This window comes from Dreissena polymorpha, chromosome 1 (assembly GCF_020536995.1).
Source record: "Dreissena polymorpha isolate Duluth1 chromosome 1, UMN_Dpol_1.0, whole genome shotgun sequence".
Taxonomy (NCBI): Eukaryota; Metazoa; Mollusca; class Bivalvia; order Myida; family Dreissenidae; genus Dreissena; species Dreissena polymorpha.
Window position 1 is genome coordinate 106,342,837 of NC_068355.1, and position 20,605 is coordinate 106,363,441.

Consider the following 20,605-nt stretch of genomic DNA (forward strand, 5'->3'; position numbering starts at 1 on the left):
TTCCAGGTGAGCGCCCCAACCTTCCATGCTCGCATCCGTTATGAGATGTAAAGATGGTTGCGGGGGAAGAAGCGGTACTCCTGCCAACAGGGTCTCCTCGTCTAGCCACCATTGAAGGTGGGGGACTAAGGACGGAAGGATTGGAATCTGTGTTAGCAGATTGTCTGGAGACCATTTCCATCGAGCTGAGAGATAGTGCTGAAGAGGACGTAGGAAGAGACGTCCCAACTGCACGAAGTCTGCTACAGAGCTCAGGATACTGTTGAGTGAGAGGAAATCTTGAGCTGTGATATGAGATTGTGACAGCGCCCATCTGACCTTCAAAAGGAGGTCTGATACACGTTGCGGTGAGACCCTGACCCGATTGATGTGGGTCAGAAAATTCATTCCCACGAATATGAAATCCTGAGAGGGAATGAGGTCTGACTTGGCTGCATTGAGAAGGAGTTCTAAAGGGAGGAGCTCCTTCCAAGAGAACTCTAGGTGTAGCAGAAGCAGTCGACGATCGAGCTGGTGTAAGAGCCAATCGTTGAAATACTGCAGCAGTTGAACCCCGTGTAATCGGAGGTGTGCGCCCACTGCGGCCATGAGTTTGGCGAAAACTCGTGGAGCTGTGGCCAATCCAAAGGGCATCGCCAGAAACTGGTAGACCTGGCCTCAAAAGGAGAAGCGCAGGTACTTCCGGTAGTTGGGATGGATAGGAAAATGGAAGAATGCATCTTCCAGGTCCAAGGAAACCCCCCAGTGCATGGGTTTGATGGAGCGCCGAATGAAGGCAGGAGTCTCCATCTTGAAAGTAGGTTTGACTAGAAACGTGTTGAACACTTTTAAGTCTATGACTGGTCTCCAGGAGCCGCTTTTCTTTTGAACATGGAAAAGGCGACTGTAAAATCCTGGAGAACAGGGGTCGTGAACCCTTTCTACCGCCTGTTTTTCCAGGAGTCCGAAAATGGAGTCTGGAAGTTGTGGATGCGGAGATACCAGATCTATTGGGACGCGAGAGAGTGGGGGCCTTTTTTCGAATTGAAAAGTGAGGCCTTGTGTGACAAGGGAATGAACCCACGCGTCCGAAGTTATTTGGAGCCATCGATTTGCGAAGTGCATAAGTCTGACCCCGACTGGGACCTCCGGCATCGGAGGTTGTGGCGGTAGAAAGGGGTATGACCTAGGGCTGACCTTTAGGAGGTCCACCCTTGCCGGAAGAAGGATCAAATGACTTCTTGTCCGCATTGGGTTTGCCCTTACTCCAATTTTGGTTTACAGACGGTTTCCGATAGGAAGATGTTCTGTTCTGAAAAGGAGGCCTATTTGTGGGCTGACGTGTAGCAGACAGACGCTTAGTAGGGAAACTGTCCCTTTTAGCGTTCTTGGCCGGTGGGGCTCCTGGGGGCTTAGAAGCAGGGCGCTTAAAAACCACAGGGCGCTGGTCAGAGTTGCTCCTAGCTAAGGAGGCATGTATCTGATCTTCACGATCAGCAGTAAGTGCCGACTGTATCCTCCCTTCGAAAAGAGAATCTGCTGTTAGTGGAGCAGTTCGAAGGGAGTTGATGCCTGTTTCCAAAAGGAAATTATTGGGCAAGGAAGAGAGGATGAGGTCTCTCTGAAGCCTTAAAATCTCAGACATAGACGACGCAGCATTGTGTGATAAACACTGCGTAGTACGTGAAAGGTGTGTCAACAAGGCACGGAGCTCCTCTGGGATTGAATCAGAGAGCTCCCAAACCAAGTCTAAGGCTGTGGCTGCCATGAGATCTAGCTGGTTAGCCAGACCTATGGAACAGCGTTCTCTCAGCTCCCAATTTTCCAACAGGGAAAGAGGGACTGCTGTATGGGTAGATGATGAAGGCATTGTAAGGGACAGCTTACTAATGTCAGCATCAGGAACCGGAAGTTTGGAAAGGTCCAAACCGGTAGAAGGGTCGGGTACCGGGGCCTTATAACTTTTCCCGCCGTCCATCTGTTTAGGCTCCGTCAGCTCCTTAGGGGCTTTCCATGGAGATGGCGAAGGCTTATTGGCTGGCTCAAGTGACTGGAAAACAGCCATTGTGGAAGAGCCAATAGGAAGGCGGAGATCCACTCGGGAAGTCTCCTTACTTATCCTGCCGGGCTCCCGTCTGCGGGCTACCTGTTCTGTAACGGTAACCGTAGATCCTGTGAGAGACAAGGAAGGGCGGGGACAGAAGTCCTCATCTAAGGTATTGAACATTAGTTCGTAAACCTGATTGATGGAGGCCAAATAATAAAGTTCGGCCTCATTAGACTCCGAACCCGCCTCAATCGAACCGTCTGCGGGAGCATTGGATTGATTGAAACCGGTGGAGACAGAAGTAGGAATACTAGATTCATCCGCTTCTATCATGAGAGGATCGTTTTCCGGCACCATCAAAGATATAGCTGGTGAGTTAGGTCTATCAGAGATCAAGTCAGCAGACTCACTTTGAACACCAGCGGTCGTTGGTAAAGGATCAGTCGAAAAAGGGACAAAGATTCCCGGCGACTGTTGGATCCACAAAGTATTGGGATTTGATGGTGTAGCGGCAGCCCGGGGTATACTTCTATGCAATGTGGAAGAGACCCGTGGGGCTGAAAACGCAGCCGAAGTGGTTAGATTAACCCCTGTACCTTGAGCCTGATATGTATGCAAACTAGTGTTTGAATACAAATTATGCTCAGTGGTTGTAGGAACGGCTGAAGTGTGTGTTGAGGCCAAAATAGAGGCCGACACACGTGGAAGGGTGTCACTAGATTCCTCAGAGAAGGATCGCCTAGGGGACCTAGGAGTCCGAGAGCGCCTAATAGAGGAAGGTCTATGTCCCTTATCCCTGCGATGCCGAGACACTGTTCGGCGGCGCTGGGAATGATGTTTCCTGATCGAACGTCTCCCAGAGCGTTGGCATGATCGCTCTTTACGAGGCAATCTACGCCGAGAAACACTCGGTGAGCGTGAACGACGTCCACTCCGATAATGATGAGGGCTAGTTGAAGTAGACGATGAGTCATACGACGACGAGCCCGAGGTGGAGGAGTAGCCGGAAACATCAGACACTACGCGTTTACGTCTGAGACTCACAGTAGAAACGCGGCTGCGTGTACCTTTGTGGAGTACTGACAAGGTAGTGTCAACATCTACGGTGACCGGAACGGTCTGTGGCACACACCTGTACCCGGTGACCGGATCTGTCATTACATGACCGGTGACCGGACCAGTCATAGCATGACGGGTCAGTGACCGGTTGACCGGTGACGACACCGGTCATAGCATGACCGGTAACCGGACCGGTCAATGTTGACCGGTGACCGGTGAAGTCTCCGGACCGGTCAACTGGTCATTCCCGATGAACGGACCGGGCAAATTTTGTCCGGTGTCGTCACCGGGCAAGGACCGATGCATGGCATCTCCTGAAGGCATATGGTCAAGATCAAGTGGTGAAAAGTCCCTACTTTGATCTGAACGATGCATGTTTCATCTACGACTCTTGAAAGGTCGACGCTTGATGGCCCAGGTATCTACAGACCAATGCTAACAGAAAGGGCAGCAGTTAACCTGGGTACATCCGGCACACGACAGGCAGCTAACATGGTTGTCCCATGCTGCTCTTATGTGTCCACATGAACCACGTGTTTGAGGCATATTTTGCCTTGAACAAACAAACAAAAACACAAAACAATACAGAAATAAACGGATATATAAACGGAGAATATTTTAACACAACACAAAAACTTCTCTATTCTGTTAAACAGAAGAATCCAGCAAAACAGAAGCAACAATTAAGTAAATAACAAAAATGTCGGCCTTTGTATAACGCATCCAGAATAAGAGTGATTTCTGGGTAATATCACGTTTTGGTAACACGGCTACATGGCACTATGTGACCGTTCTGACCTGACCGACGGGTTTATGAAAAGTGTGGGATTCTTTGGACTGAAAGTTTCTGGATAAATTACGATCCTTCGGAGTAAGTAAGCAATATGATAGCAGGTAACGTAATTAAGCTATTAAAATAACAAACAATTCATAGGCCCTGGGCCCCTATTAGAGCCCTAAACATGACAACAATTCATAGGCAAAACCCAAGTCTCCCATTAGAGCCCTCAACATGACAAAAAATTCATAGGCAAAACCCTTGTCCGCTATTAGAGCCCTCAACATGACAAACAATTCATATGCAAAACCCTTGTCCCCTATTAGAGTCCTAAACATGACAAACAATTCATAGGCCCTGTGCCCCTATTAGAGCCCTAAACATGACAATAATTCATAAGCAAAACCCTTGTCTCCCATTAGAGCCCTCAACATGACCAACAATTCATAGACAAAACCCTTGTCTCCCATTAGAGCCCTCAACATGACAACAATTCATAGGCAAAACCCTTGTCTCCCATTAGAGCCCTAAACATGGCAATTCATAGGCAAAACCCTTGTCTCCCATTTGAGCCCTCAGCATGACAAACAATTCATAGGCAAAACCCTTGTCTCCTATTAGAGCCCTTAACATGACAACAATTCATAGGCAAAACCCTTGTCTCCCATTAGAGCCCTCAACATGACAACAATTCATAGGCAAAACCCTTGTCCCCTATTAGAGCCCTAAACATGACAAACAATTCATAGGCAAAACCCTTGTCTCCTATTAGAGCCCTAAACATGACAAACAATTCATAGGCAAAACCCTTGTCTCCTATTAGAGCCCTCAACATGACAACAATTCATAGGCAAAACCCTTGTCCCCCATTAGAGCCCTCAACATGACAACAATTCATAGGCAAAACCCTTGTCCCCCATTAGAGCCCTCAACATGACAACAATTCATAGGCAAAACCCTTGTCTCCCATTAGAGCCCTAAACATGGCAATTCATAGGCAAAACCCCTGTCTCCTATTAGAGCCCTCAACATGACCAACAATTCATAGGCAAAACCCTTGTCTCCCATTAGAGCCCTCAACATGACCAACAATTCATAGGCAAAACCCTTGTCCCCTATTAGAGCCCTCAACATGACCAACAATTCATAGGCAAAACCCTTGTCTCCTATTAGAGCCCTTAACATGACAACAATTCATAGGCAAAACCCTTGTCTCCCATTAGAGCCCTCAACATGACAACAATTCATAGGCAAAACCCTTGTCCCCTATTAGAGCCCTAAACATGACAAACAATTCAAAGGCAAAACCCTTGTCCGCTATAAGAGCCCTAAACAAGACAAACAATTCATAGGCAAAACCCTTGTCCCCTATTAGAGCCCTAAACATGACAAACAATTCAAAGGCAAAACCCTTGTCCGCTATTAGAGCCCTAAACATGACAACAATTCATAGGCAAAACCCTTGTCCCCTATTAGAGCCCTCAACATGACAAACAATTCATAGGCAAAACCCTTGTCCGCTATTAGAGCCCTAAACATGACAAACAATTCATAGGCAAAACCCTTGTCCGCTATTAGAGCCCTCAACGTGACAAACAATTCATAGGCAAAACCCTTGTCCCCCATTACAGCCCTAAACATGACAAACAATTCATTGGTCCTGTGCCCCTATTAGAGCCCTAAACATGACAACAATTCATAAGCAAAACCCTTGTCCCCCATTAGAGCCCTCAACATGACAAACAATTCATTGGTCCTGTGCCCCTATTAGAGCCCTCAACATGACAAACAATTCATAAGCAAAACCCTTGTCTGCTTTTAGAGCCCTCAACATGACCAACAATTCATAGGCAAAACCCTTGTCCCCCATTAGAGCCCTTAACATGACAACAATTCATAGGCAAAACCCTTGTCTCCCATTAGAGCCCTCAACATGACAAACAATTCATAGACAAAACCCTTGTCCGCTATTAGAGCCCTCAACATGACAAACAATTCATAGACAAAACCCTTGTCCCCTATTAGAGCCCTCAACATGACAACAATTCATAGGCAAAACCCTTGTCTCCCATTAGAGCCCTTAACATGACAACAATTCATAGGCAAAACCCTTGTCCCCTATTAGAGCCCTCAACATGACAACAATTCATAGGCAAAACCCTTGTCTCCCATTAGAGCCCTCAACATGACAACAATTCAAAGGCAAAACCCTTGTCCCCTATTAGAGCCCTAAACATGACAAACAATTCATAGGCAAAACCCTTGTCTCCCATTAGAGCCCTCAAATGACAACAACTCATAGGCAAAACCCTTGGCCCCCATTAGAGCCCTAAACATGGCAAACAATTCATAGGCAAAACCCTTGTCTCCCATTAGAGCCCTCAACATGACAAACAATTCATAGGCAAAACCTTTGTCCCCCAAAAAAGCCCTAAAAATGACAAACAATTCATAGGCAAAACCCCCATTAGAGCCCTAAACATGACAAACAATTCATAGGCCCTGGGCACCTATTAGAGCCCAATACATGATAACAATTCATAAGCAAAACCCTCATATCCCATCAGAGCCCTCAACATGACAACAATTCATAGGCAAAACCCTTGTCTGCTTTTAGAGCCCTCAACATGACAAACAATTCATAGGCAAAACCCTTGTCTCCCATTAGAGCCCTAAACATGACAAAAATTCATAGGCAAAACCCTTGTCCGCTATTAGAGCCCTAAACATGACAAACAATTCATAGGCAAAACCCTTGTCCGCTATTAGAGCCCTCAACATGACAAACAATTAATAGGCAAAACTCTTGTCCCCTATTAGAGCCCTAAACATGACAAACAATTTATAGGCAAAACCCTTGTCTCCCATTAGAGTCCTCAACATGACTAACAATTCATAGGCAAAACCCTTGTCCGCTATTAGAGCCCTCAACATGACAAAAAATTCATAGGCAAAACCCTTGTTCCCCCATAAGAGCCCTAAACATGACAAACAATTCATAGGCAAAACCCTTGTCTCCCATTAGAGCCCGTAACATGAAATACAATTCATAGGCAAAACCCTTGTCCGCTATTAGAGCCCTCAACATGACAACAATTAATAGGCAAAACCCTTGTCCCCCATTAGAACCCTCAACATGACAAACAATTCATAGGCCCTGGGCCCCTATCCTTACCGGCCTTTGTCCTCCAGGAGTCCTCCTCCAGCCCCTTGAGTAGGGATGGCAACACCAGCTTCACACCATGGGCTGTCAGCATACCCATCACTGCCTTGGATGTCTCATCTGCAGCCTGGGAAATGATAGAAGCAATATTAATTCATCACATTGAAACATCAAAACATTTACAATCAATTTATATTGCATATCTGCTGGGAATCCAAGTACAACAGTATGTTTTTACACATTTAACTTTAAGCATTTTGATGTAAATAATATTGATTTACAGCAAGCTTGGCCAAATGGATTGATTTTTTTCTTACTAATGAAAAATAATGTGTTAAAGGACACACTTAATATCAAGTTTGCATTTATATATCTCCATTCCAAACTGTGCGAGACAAAGAAATCATGACATATTAGTTTGCCATTCTAACAACTTACTGATAAGCCCACCATTGTTATATACTGACGGATAAGCCCTCCACTTTAACTGATCAGCTTACAGTTCAAACTTTGATGTTCTGACCCATATGACTTCCTCTCAGACAAACTGACAGATAAGCCTACCTCTCTAACATACTGGCTGTTGTCCCCAAAGCACAGCAACAAATGTGGAAGGATGTGGACTACATAGGGTTCAAACAGCTTTCCCAACATGGTACACATCATCTCATATGCAAAGAGGGCACCTGGATTACAAAGCATTAGAGTTGAGTTATATAACCTCACATGGGTAATTAAAAACAAATATAAACAAATAACCATAAATAATTGTGATTGTTCGTGATCTCCAAACAGACCTACCCTCTCTCCTCCGTGGGTTTTTCTTATCCTTGACTGCGTCCTCCAGGGTGGTCATGATGTCGAGCTGTTTCAGGGCAGTGATGCCAAGCCCCCTGACCAGTCCAGCAAGCCCGTATGCTGCCCCCTTTCTCTCCCCATAGTTGTCAGACTGAAGCAGCAGGTCCATCAACTTCTGTACCAGCTGTGGGGCATCGGCCTTCACTGCGGGGACCAGGGGCGGCAGGCAGTTGGCTACAGCCTCCTGGACCTACACACATACACAATATACTGTGAAACCATTTAAATTTGACAGCACAAAATTTCGTCATTTTTATAAAAAGGACGATTTCATCAGCACTTAAATTCGCTGATTTCTGATTTTGAATTTAAAAAAAATGCGTCAGTCAATATCCGATTTGTGTGTAATACATATTCGCGATCAATCGCAGTTGCGAAAAATCGTGGTATAAATGCGGGAACACACTTGAGAATCACTGCAGGAGGTGGGGCCTGTTTGTCACATGCCAATTAACTAGTCTTTTGTTATCAAGGAACAGTAATGGACCCTCTTAATGTATGCCATTCACACGTTCATTGTTATGATTAGCGGACAAGTGGGATCGAATAACCGTGAACGAGTGTTTGTAACAACGAAGCCAATTGCCAATTAGTCTTATTCTACTATTATAATTGCCATACTGATAACAATCGTACCTTTATCGGCACCAATTAGGGAAGGTGCGAACAATATGGGTTATAACTAGTGTTAGGAAATTATTTTGTCACTTTTCAATAAAGTTTCAAGCGTTTTGCATCGTACATTTTTGATAATAACGGCAGGCTTTAGGAAAGCTGGACTGATTAAAAAAATTGTCCATGTTGTGTTGATGAAACAATGTTGTTTTCTTTTTTTTTGATCTCTAAATGAAATGAAGTAATTTTTGCAAGCAAATCAAACTACACTGTAACTCCAATATAACGCGCTCCGTTATAACGCTGAATCCAATATAACGCGGAGGGTGCTTGGATCCCATTTTTTTTCCAACCTTCCATTTGATTTCTGATTCAAATCCGTATAATGCAACTTCATGTATTTTCAGACAATTCAAAGATTGAACCGATTATAATCGCCTCGAGGTTAAACAACACCGACAGCTAATTGGTGTTACTCTGTTGTGTAATGTCAATAAAGGTGTGAAAAACTTGCGTGTCAGTGTTTATTACATGTATTCCTCATCAGAGCGGTTCAGTGCAATAATTTCCATAAGTTAAGTGCAAGCGGGATAGTTATACAATTAAAGTAATTCAAAACGATTGAAACATTCTTACTTTGATATGGTTGCAGTTTGACTATATTAAATGAGCGGCTGTGAAATATACTGCCTACTTTATAAAACAACTTTTTCTGTCATTTCATTATCATTCTAGTATTATGCCATTTAATCTTTCAGTTCGTGTATACGAAATAAAATAATGCAGACGATTTATTTACATGCGAACGCAGTGTACCGGTAATTGCTAACAGAGTTTAACTTTCATTTTCGCGCGGTATCAGAAAGTCCCCGGGAAACATGTTTTTTGCATGCGTATGACGCAATAAAACGATTGTTTGTACATGAGTCGTATTGCATTCAATCTAAATTTAAAGTTGCTCGTCCAATGAAAGCTCTGCCCCATAATGCACTGTACTCTTAACACTTCTGAAAATGGCATATATGCATACGGTTGTGTTTACTAATTTCTTAAACATATATCATCATTAATGTTCAAGATTATTATTTTTTAAGTGATGTTGCAATTTTATTGGATTATCGGATAAATGTGCACATAAGAAAAGCGGTATGTATACTGTTATCGATATGTTTTGGTTTATATGCATGTATTTGCGTCAACACAGCAAGGCAATATACATGACCTATATTAAAGGCTATTCTGTACCTGTTTTTTTATAGCGCCCTGCAGTAAATGAGCTCAAAACCTATAACGCGGATCCGTTATAACGCTGTTTCGCGGCTTGGACCCCATTGACCGCGCTATATTGGAGTTACAGTGTAGTCACTTTTGTTTATTTTCTTGGGTTTGTGTTCTAGTTGGTATGATTTTTATTAAAATGCTGTCAATACCGTTTTAAAACTGTTTGTGTTATACGAAAGAGGTTCCAGATTGTTAAGTGTTTTTTCTCTCAAATATTTCAATTTATTCTGATATTAACATTAAAATTATTAACTCTATGTGTGTGTTTGTTCTTAAAAAGTAAACTACCCGTATATAAATCAATAATTTCAATAATTTAAAAATAAATAAATTGATACATATAAAATAGTAATAAGTGTGGTTAAACGCAAACAATCAAACTACAAACAGCAATTAAAATATTCTTTATTAATTTGTGATAAATAGGCATGTTGATCACACATCGTCATCTTTTCATTTGGTTTATTGTCTTTCATCGGCATTCGCTGCGTGATGGCTAATATGCAACACCCCTGAAAAACACAATGCACCTAATGGGTAATAAAGTTATAAACAATTAGCGCTAATTCATTACCATTCTACAAAAACGAAGTCAACGCATTCGATACAGCTGTACTGCACACGCGTTTTAAAGAAGTGTAACGTGTCAGTTAAGTACCTTGTGTAATCTACATCCCTTTGTGTCAAAACCGGATTAATCTTGATTACGAAACAGCAGTGAATGTGTGCATGGATTATGTTGGAATTTAATGCCTCATGTCTACGGTAAAGTTTTAAAATATTGTTCAACTAAGTGTTTGTTTTTGTTCAAACATAGAGCATGATTGTTCGTTAGGATCTTAAATTCGCCGATCGGTCGACTGACGAAATTTATTAAAATTAATGCCTGACGATTAATAATGGTTTCACAGTAGATGTTATGGGTCACTGATAACTCTGATTGCATTATCACAAATAACATTTTTCATATAGATTGAAAAACAAACCTCGAACTCATACCTTAAAATGCTACAAAACAATCAAGACTATCATGCTCCCCGATGAAGCGCTTTGTCAATCTATGAGTAAATAACTACCTTAAAAAAATATATTATTAGCCTCTGTGACCTTGACCCCAGTGACCTCAAACCTCATCAAAAGGTAGAGGTCCATGCAAGGTACCTACATGCCAAATATGTAAGAGATCGGTAAAATATTGAAGGTGCCATGAGAAACTGTAACAAAAGTGTGACGGAAAATATATTATTAGCCTCGGTGACCTTGACCTTGACCCCAGTGACCTCGCAAACTTCATCAAAAGGTAGAGGTCCATGCAAGTTACCTACATGCTAAATATGAAAGAGATCTGTAAAGTATTGAAGGTGCTATGAGAAACTGTAACAAAAGTGTGACGGAAAAAAGGAAGTAAGGAAGTAAGGAACTACAAACTGGCAACTATATGCTCCACCGAAAGCATTTGGGAGAGCATAAAAACCGTTAATAAAACCAAAATTAATAGCAACTATTTACAACTAGAGATTGCCAAGCAATATGGTCCCCTACCGGTGAAACTCCACCATTGTCAGTATTTTTTTCTCTTTTTATATTTGTTGCCATAGCAACCACAATTTTTGACATAGGAACAAAATGAATTGACGTGCATAATCTCCATTTTGCCATCTGTCCATGTTTCAAGTTTCATGAAAAAATATGTAGAACTTTTTAAGTTATCGCAGAATCCAGAAGTCTGACGGACTGACGCACAGAGCGCAAACCTTAAGTCCCCTCCGGTTTCACTGATAGGAAACAATAATAATACTGCTACCACAAAATACATAATACACCTTACTTATACCTTAGTTTGCAACAAAACAAATCCTCCTTTTAGATAATTAAGATCGAAACAAAACAAAACCTCGAACTTATATCTAAGATTGAAATAATACAAATACCTCTAACTGATATCTTAGATTGCAACAATACAAACAAAACTATTGCCAAGCAATATATGTCCCCTACTGGCTCCACCATTGCCAGATTATTTTTTATATATATTTGTTGCCATAGCAACCAGAAATTTTGATGTAGGAAGAAAATGAAATGATGTGCATTATGTATATATTGCCATCTATCCATGTTTCAAGTTTCATGAAACAAGGGCTGTTTGTAAAACATGCATGCCCCCCCATATGGGCTGTCAGTTGTAGTGGCAGCCATTGTGTGAATATGTTTTTTGTCACTGTGACCTTGACCTTTGACCTAGTGACCTGAAAATCAATAGGGGTCATCTGCCAGTCATGATCAATGTATCTATGAAGTGTCATGATCCTAGGCCTAATTATTCTTGAGTAATAATCCGGAAACAATTTTACTATTTCGAGTCACTGTGACCTTGACCTTTGACCTAGTGACCTGAAAATCAATAGGGATCATCTGCCAGTCATGATCAATGTTCTTATGAAGTTTCATGATCCTAGGCGTAAGCATTCTTGAGTTATCATCCGAAAACCATTTTACTGTTTCGAGTCACTGTGACCTTGACCTTTGACCTAGTGACCTGAAAATCAATAGGGGTCATCTGCCAGTCATGATCAATATTCCTTTGACGTTTCATGATCCTAGAAGTAAGCATTGTTGAGTTAACATCCAGAAACCATTTTACTATTTCGAGTCACTGTGACCTTGACCTTTGACCTGAAAATCAATAGGGGTCATCTGACAGTCATGATCAATGTACCTATGAAGTTTTATGATCCTAGGCCTAAGCATTCTTGAGTTATCATCCGAAAACCATTTTACTATTTCGAGTCACTGTGACCTTGACCTTTGACCTAGTGACCTGAAAATCAATAGGGGTCATCTGACAGTCATGATCAATGTACCTATGAAGTTTTATGATCCTAGGCCTAAGCGTTCTTGAGTTATCATCCATAAACCAACTGGTGGACGGACAGACATGCGCAAAACAATATACCCCCTCTTCTTCAAAGGGGGGCATTAAAACTGGTTGGCTCAAAGAAAATTTGAGACAGCGCTAGCCCTGGTAGATAGACCCCACGACACCAGTACATAATATAATCTGCAAATGTGGTCCTAAACTGCATCCAAGAACGAGTCACTGTTTCCTTGACCTTTGACCTAGTGACCTCAAAATCAATAGGGTCATCTGCCAGTCTAATTCTGGCTACCATAACTTTAAATGTCGCTTTTTATGATTTTTGACTGGCGCAACTTTATAGTTATGGACCAACCCCATTAGGAAAGTCAACCAGAAATTTCCGAAAAGGTTGACAGTTAACAAAGACCGGTCCAAAACAGCTTCTTAATGCAGTTATTGGCCCTAATGAACCACTTGAGATTCAAAAATACAAACACCTCTAACTGATACCTTAGATTTCAACAATACAAATACCTCTAACTGATATCTAAGATTGCAACTATACAAATACCTCTAACTGATACCTTATATTGCACAATACAAATACTTCTAACTGATATTTTAGATTGCAACTATACAAAGACCTCTTTCTGATGCCTTATATTGCAACAGTATAAATACCTCTAAGGGATAACTTAGATTGCAACAATACAAATACCTCTAAATGATATCTTAGATTGCAACTATACAAATAACTCTTATAACTTAGATTGCAACAATAGAAATACCTCTAACTGATAACTTAGATTGCAACAATACACCTATCTTTTACTGACACCTTAGATTGCAACAATACAACTAACTCTTATAACTTAGATTGCAACTATACAAATACCTCTAACTGATAACTTAGAGTGCAATAATACAAATAACTCTTATAACTTAGATTTTAACTATACAAAAACATCTAACTGATTTCTTAGATTGCAACAATTCAAATAACTCTAATAACTTAGATTGCAACAATACAAATGCCTCTGACATCTTATAGTGCAACTGTACAAATACCTTTGCTACCTTATATTGCAACAATACAAATACCTGAAACTGATATCTTAGATTGCAACTATACACAAATCTCTAACTGATATCTAATAGATTGCAGCAATACAAATACCTCTGATACCTTAGATTGCAACAATACAAATACCTCTTACTGATACCTTCCGTTGCAACTATACAAATACCTCTAATTTATACCTTAGATTGCAGCTATACAAATAACTCTGATATCTTAGATTAAAACAATACAAATGCCTCTAACTGATATCTTAGATTGCAAATATACAAATAGACCAAGGCTTTGAACTAGTGACCCCAATTTCAGTATGGATCATCTACTGTCCAAGGTCAATGCACAAGTGAAGTATCAAACCAATCAGTCGATTTGTCGACAAATTATTGATCAGAAACAATTTTCACACTTATTTTGACACTTATTTAAAACTAACCAAACAGGTCGACCTGTGTTTGTGCGTATTCCTAGCAATCAGGAAACAAGCATATGCATTAATGCTGTAAAAGAATACGTAGCTATAGCCCCTGCCAGATCTGAGCAATTTTTCTGTCATGCCAACAATACACCAATGACAAGATATCAGTTCTCAGCTGTGCTGTCGAAAGCCTGTGCACAGGCTGGTATTTCTTCAAAAGTATTATCACATAGCTTTAGGATTGGTAAAGCAACCGACCTTGCTCTTCAAGGTTACTCTGATGAAACAATAAAACGTATGGGTCGTTGGTCGTCGAACTGTTATTCAGGCTATATTAGGATGTAGGAGTAAAACTTATGAAAACTCAAGATAGCTTGCGATTGCACCTGTAATTATAACAACTCTTTCTTTGGGTTTATTTTACAGCAGTTTGGCTGGTAGGGGATTCACATATTCGATGGGCAGGGGAACGCTTCCATTCAAGACACAGGGACACGTTTAAAAATTTCACCATTTCCTGGGATGGTCAGAGTGGTTTGAGAGTTGAAGATTTGCATCCAGTAATCCAACTTGGTATGATTAAAGGCCGAACTCCTGAAATTATTTTCCTTCATGTTGGGGGAAATAACATCACAAGTACAAATCAATGTAAAACTATAAGAATAATTAAATCTGAGTTGCAGTATCTTTTCGATATATTTCCTAACTCATTGATTGTTTGGGTATTCATTCTACCCAGATTATCGTGGACTAGGGAAGTGGTTGACAATTCTTATCAAAAGAAAATGAATTCCAAACGTCAAAAAATCAATCGCACAATTTCAAATTATGTGTTATCTTTTGCTAGAGGAAGGGCAATTTTGATAGAATCAATTGATTTGAGTACCCCAGGAATGTTCCATGTTGATAAAGTCCATTTGTCAGATGTTGGCAATGAACTATTCATCTTCAGTATAGGTGAAGCAATCGCAAGCTTTCTTGGCAGCGACATTAAGTTTATTAAATGCTAAGGCCTATAATTTTGGTGGACAAATTGTTACCAATTTGCAGTGGCGGAAAATTCTAGGCCGCTCATGATGGGATGGTGTCACTGTCAACAATTATACATTATTTCACAAGTTAACAATATTTTATATAGGTATGGGTGGTTCTCCTCTCCTTAATATGGCTCCTTTTGGAGATAATCAGTTTGGGAGGGAAGCCATCCTATATTTGGCACATTTCACAAAATTTCATTTCAAAATGTTCATTCTTAAGTTTGCATTTAGATGCTTTGGGTCTGCTCGGACAAAGGCGACCCGAAGCGGATTTATGGAGATAAGTATATACATGGAGTATATACGAGGAGTATTATACACAGTATATATGGAGCTATATATATACTCAGGAGTATAATACATGGAGATTGGACAGTATATATGGAGATATATATATACTGAGGAGTATTGATATTTTCAATAGAGGTTGGATATAGTATATATGGAGCTATATATATACTAGATTATGCGTGGTACATATGTAAAATAATAATAATAAATTGTAATTACTTTAAGCAAGCGTGACACCATCCTGTCATTGATGTCTAGATTTTTCAAAAATTCCATGTGGCAACTCTTGAAAACCAGTGGAATTCTAACTATCTTTTACTGCGGTCAATAAACTGCCAAAATATTACACTAAATTACCAATACATGTTATTTAACAGATTTCATACAAACATGAATAAAATGACTGTGTACTTTTAATTTTGTTTTGTGTTCTTTCTTACTATGCATTTATGTCTTAAAATAATGCAAAAGTTATGGCCAATGTTAAAGTTTTCGGATGGACGGACGGCCAGACAGTTCAAATGCTATATGCCACCCTACCGGGGGCATAAACATGTTGCTTCCCTTGTTCCTATATGCACATAAACTAATGTTAAAAGTAGTGACCTCCTGTGAGGGTGTAGAGAGGGCTGATATCAGCTGGGCTACTATCGGCTTCACTTTGGGGTTGTCCTTGTCGAGATGCTTGGCCAGTGAGCCCATGAGGATCACGATACTCTGGCGGACTGCGTCGAAGCTGGCAGTGCCTGGCGCGCTTGTCAGGAACTCCTCAAACACGGGAATCAGCACGGACACATTGTCCTGCAAACAGTATATCGCTCAGAGTCTTAGGCTGCAGGAATTAAAACATGTTGAGGGTAATATACAAATGCTTTCACACACTTAATTTTATTGAAAGGAATATTTATATGAAAATATTTCCTGAAATGAACTATGTATGGAGTTAAAGACGGAAATACTAACATTTACAATTATTATAAACTTTATAAATCCAGCTTTTATAAACGTAGTGAAGTAAAACAGGAACCATAGTAGATTTATTTTTAAATAAATAATATCATTATATATGTGTAATATACAAAGTAAAGCCTGATGAGACTGCTATGACTTTGCCTGACTTTAATAATTTTTATAAATCTGTTACAATTTGCTGGGCACAGTTATCAATACCTTAATTATAAACAATTTTTCATTTTTTCTTTTAAAAAATTAAATATTTGAATAGCATATGTACAACCTCATGCATACCTTGCCATGGACGTTGATGGTAGCCAAAGCAGCCTGTCTCATCTGAGAGCGCACTTCCTGGCTGCGATCTCCCAGACCCTTGGGCACAAAGAAGTTAAACAAGGGCAGCAGCTGGCCTACAGGCAGGATAGGGGCCAGGTGACCCAGAGACATGGCAACCCCAGTCCTGGGCTGCCAATCATCCTGATTCTGCTCGGAAATCACTCGTCCAAATTCGTCTAGTATTGGTGGTGGAATCTGTAAAATAGATTTTTTTAAATTTTGATTCATTTTCAGAAAATAGCAAATTTATGGTCGGGGACCAATATAAGAACCTGCACAATTTACGTTTAAATGATTTAAATAAGTATTTAATAAAACACAGATTTTACTCCCGTTTGCTTACATGTGTAATGTCAAACTGTTAGAAGATTTACATTTACAGGTGAGCTTGACAAGAAATTCAATGTTGGGAGGCCTGTTACCTGTTAAGGATTTTGTTGCTCTTATTAAAACAATGATACATATTTGCTGCATATAATTATAAGTTAATTTTGACAAAAATATTGTTTTCAAATATGATGATGTAATATTTCATCATTATGATGTAATATTTTATCATTATCAAATAAAATGCTATGCACAAGTGTAGTATTGCTATTAATTTGTTTTTGATTATTTCAATAATGCAAAGTTTATTTATATGGACTTTGGTACAGCTGAATCATTTGGAGGATGAATGCATAATATCTCTTGACAGTTTCACAAGTAATTTTCAAGCAATAAAGCTAACAGCAAAACAAATTCCAAATTAAAGAGGATTAAGACATAACGATTGCAGTTCCTACTGAAAATTTTTAAGTTTTCAATCTTTATAGTGTTTCCAAGTTGTATCAAACACATCTGTAATGGATTCAGCATTTTCGGAATATAACAAAGGTAAATGTAACTTAATTTCGTGACTTGTTAAGTTGTGTTTCTATTTATACCAATGTCCAAAAAGCATCGCTCCTAACGAGATGTAAAACAAACAAGATATGTGTTTGTCAGAAACACAATGCACCACTTTTTTTTTACCTTTGACCTTGAAGAATGACCTTGTCCTTTCACCACTCAAAATATGCAGCTCCATGAGATACACATGTGTGCCAAATATCAAGATGCTATGTTCAATATTTCAAGTTATTGCAAAACTTTATTATATTAAAGTTTTAAATTTTTGACCTTTGACCTTGAAGGATGACCTTGACCTTTCACCACTCAAAATGTGCAGCTCCATGAGATACACATGCATGCCAAATATCAAGTTGCTATGTTCAATATTTCAAAAGTTATTGAAAAACTTTAATATATTAAAGTATTAAATTTTTTGACCTTTGACCTTGAAGGATGACCTTGACCTTTCACCACTGAAAATGTGCAGCTCCATGAGATACACATGCATGCCAAATATCATGTTGCTATGTTCAATATTTCAAAAGTTATTGCAAAACTTTACTGTAACCTTAAAGTTTTGGAACAGAATGACAGACAAACAGACAGGCCAAAAACAATATAACCCCAATCTATCGATCCGGGGGCATAAAAATATAGGCCAGTTTTGCAAAGAACCCTATAAAATAGCCACTGCACTGCCATAATTACTTCAACTGCACAGTTTTCCATAGAACCCAATAGAAAAACCACTGTACAGTCCTACCTCCTTCCACTACACAGTTTTCCATAGAACCCAATAGAATAGACACTGTACATTCCTACCTCCTTCTACTACACAGTTTTCCATAGAACCCAATAGAATAGACACTGTACATTCCTACCTCCTTCTACTACACAGTTTTCCATAGAACCCGATAGAATAGACACTGTACATTCCTACCTCCTTCAACTGCACAGTTTTCCATAGAACCCAATAAAATAGACACTGTCATTACTACCTCCTTCTACTACACAGTTTTCCATAGAACCCAATAGAATAGCCACTGTACAGTCCTACCTCCTTCTACTACACAGTTTTCCATAGAACCCAATATAATAGACACTGTACATTCCTACCTCCTTCTACTACAGTTTTCCATAGAACACAATAGAATAGACACTGTACAGTCCTACCTCCTTCAACTGCACAGTTTTCCATAGAACCCAATAGAATAGACACTGTACAGTCCTACCTCCTTCTACTACACAGTTTTCCATAGAACCCAATAGAATAGACACTGTACAGTCCTAACTCCTTCCACTACACAGTTTTCCATAGAACCCAATAGAATAGACACTGTACATTCCTACCTCCTTCCACTACACAGTTTTCCATAGAACCCAATAGAATAGACACTGTACATTCCTACCTCCTTTAACTGCACAGTTTTCCATACAACCCAATAGAATAGACACTTTACAGTCCTACCTCCTTCTTCTACACAGTTTTCCATAGAACCCAATAGAATAGACACTGCACATTCCTACATCCTTCAACTGCACAGTTTTCCATAGAACCCAATATAATAGACACTGTACAGTCCTACCTCCTTCTACTACACAGTTTTCCATAGAACCCAATAGAATAGACACTGTACATTTCTACCTCCTTATACTACACAGTTTTCCATAGAACCCAATATAATAGACACTGTAAGTCCTAACTCCTTCTACTACACAGTTTTCCATAGAACCCAATAGAATAGACACTGTACATTCCTACCTCCTTCAACTGCACAGTTTTCCATAGAACTCAATAGAATAGACACTGTACAGTCCTACCTCCTCCCACTCCACAGAACCCAATAGAATTTCTTCTGTACAGTCCTACCTCCTCCCACTACACACATTGCCATTCAACTGTACAAAATAGTCACTGCATTGCCCTCTCCCGCAACTACAGATTCTTACCACAAGTTTCTCCTCATATCTTGCCAGCAGCAGCTGTAAAGTGGGTACAATGTGCCCGCGGTGGCATGTCAGACTCTTTGCCAGGCACTCAGCCGCCGCTCGCCGCACAATCTCCTCGGGATGGGTGACGTCCTCCACCAGTTGGGAGCACATGTCCTCATATGGCTCCTCCAGGAACAAATCCTCGCGCAGGCTGAACAAGATGGGAGATTATACATAGCTTATTGATCTTATTAAATTTCTTTGTTTGCCTATTTACCCTTTGTAGCAGTATTTGACCAATACATTCAATTAATAGAATTTGATATCTAAAACAAATCTTAAAATTCCCTTAATAGTCAAGGTAAGTGATAATTGTGCTGTGTGATTCATTTTTGAGAACATTTTAAAACAAGAGCTGTGTTTGTGAAACTCAATGCCCCCTACTGCACCGCTTTGAAGCCATATATTTGACCTTTGACCTTGAAGGATGACCTTTGACCTTGAAGAATGACCTTGACCTTTCACCACTCAAAATGTGCAGCTGTCCACCCAGTCCAGTTGTCTTCTATCTCACCTTACGCAACTTTGTTCTTGACCATGCACATATTTGAATTGTATGTTTTACATTAAATATAAAATAAAATGTGCAGCTCCATGAGATATGCATGCATGCCAAATATCAAGTTGCTATCTTCAATATTGCAAAAGTTATGACCAAGGTTAAAGTTTTGAGACAAAATGACAGACAGAATGACAGACAGGCAAAAAACAATATACCCCCCATCATTAGATCCGGGGGCATAAAAATAACGAATACAAAATGGACTTAGATAACAGTAATACTATAGTGAACATATTTGGTTCCCAAGAACAATGAAAATAACAAGAGCATCGCATAACAGGTGCAGTTTTGAATAAATGAAAGCTTGTCAGATTTTTTTTTTTTTTAGAGGTAACAATGACCTTGACCTTTGACCTAGTGACCGCAAAATTGGTGTAGCGTGTAGAACTCATCAAGGTGCATGTATATATGAAGTTTCAAAGTTGCAGGT

At 40.0% G+C, this 20,605-nt stretch overlaps 1 protein-coding gene across 1 annotated transcript in view; it reads right to left on the minus strand.

Moving 5' to 3' along the window:
• Positions 1-20,605, minus strand: part of LOC127865155 (eIF-2-alpha kinase activator GCN1-like) — a 160,670-nt gene that overhangs the window by 76,225 nt on the left and 63,840 nt on the right. Inside the window, exons 27-32 of the mRNA XM_052405044.1 lie at positions 19,572-19,764; positions 16,707-16,943; positions 16,065-16,259; positions 7,828-8,074; positions 7,591-7,712; positions 7,039-7,153 (exon numbers count right to left, since the gene is read on the minus strand). Of these exons, the coding sequence (XP_052261004.1) occupies positions 7,039-7,153; positions 7,591-7,712; positions 7,828-8,074; positions 16,065-16,259; positions 16,707-16,943; positions 19,572-19,764 (1,109 nt within the window). The remainder of the gene's footprint in view (positions 1-7,038; positions 7,154-7,590; positions 7,713-7,827; positions 8,075-16,064; positions 16,260-16,706; positions 16,944-19,571; positions 19,765-20,605) is intronic.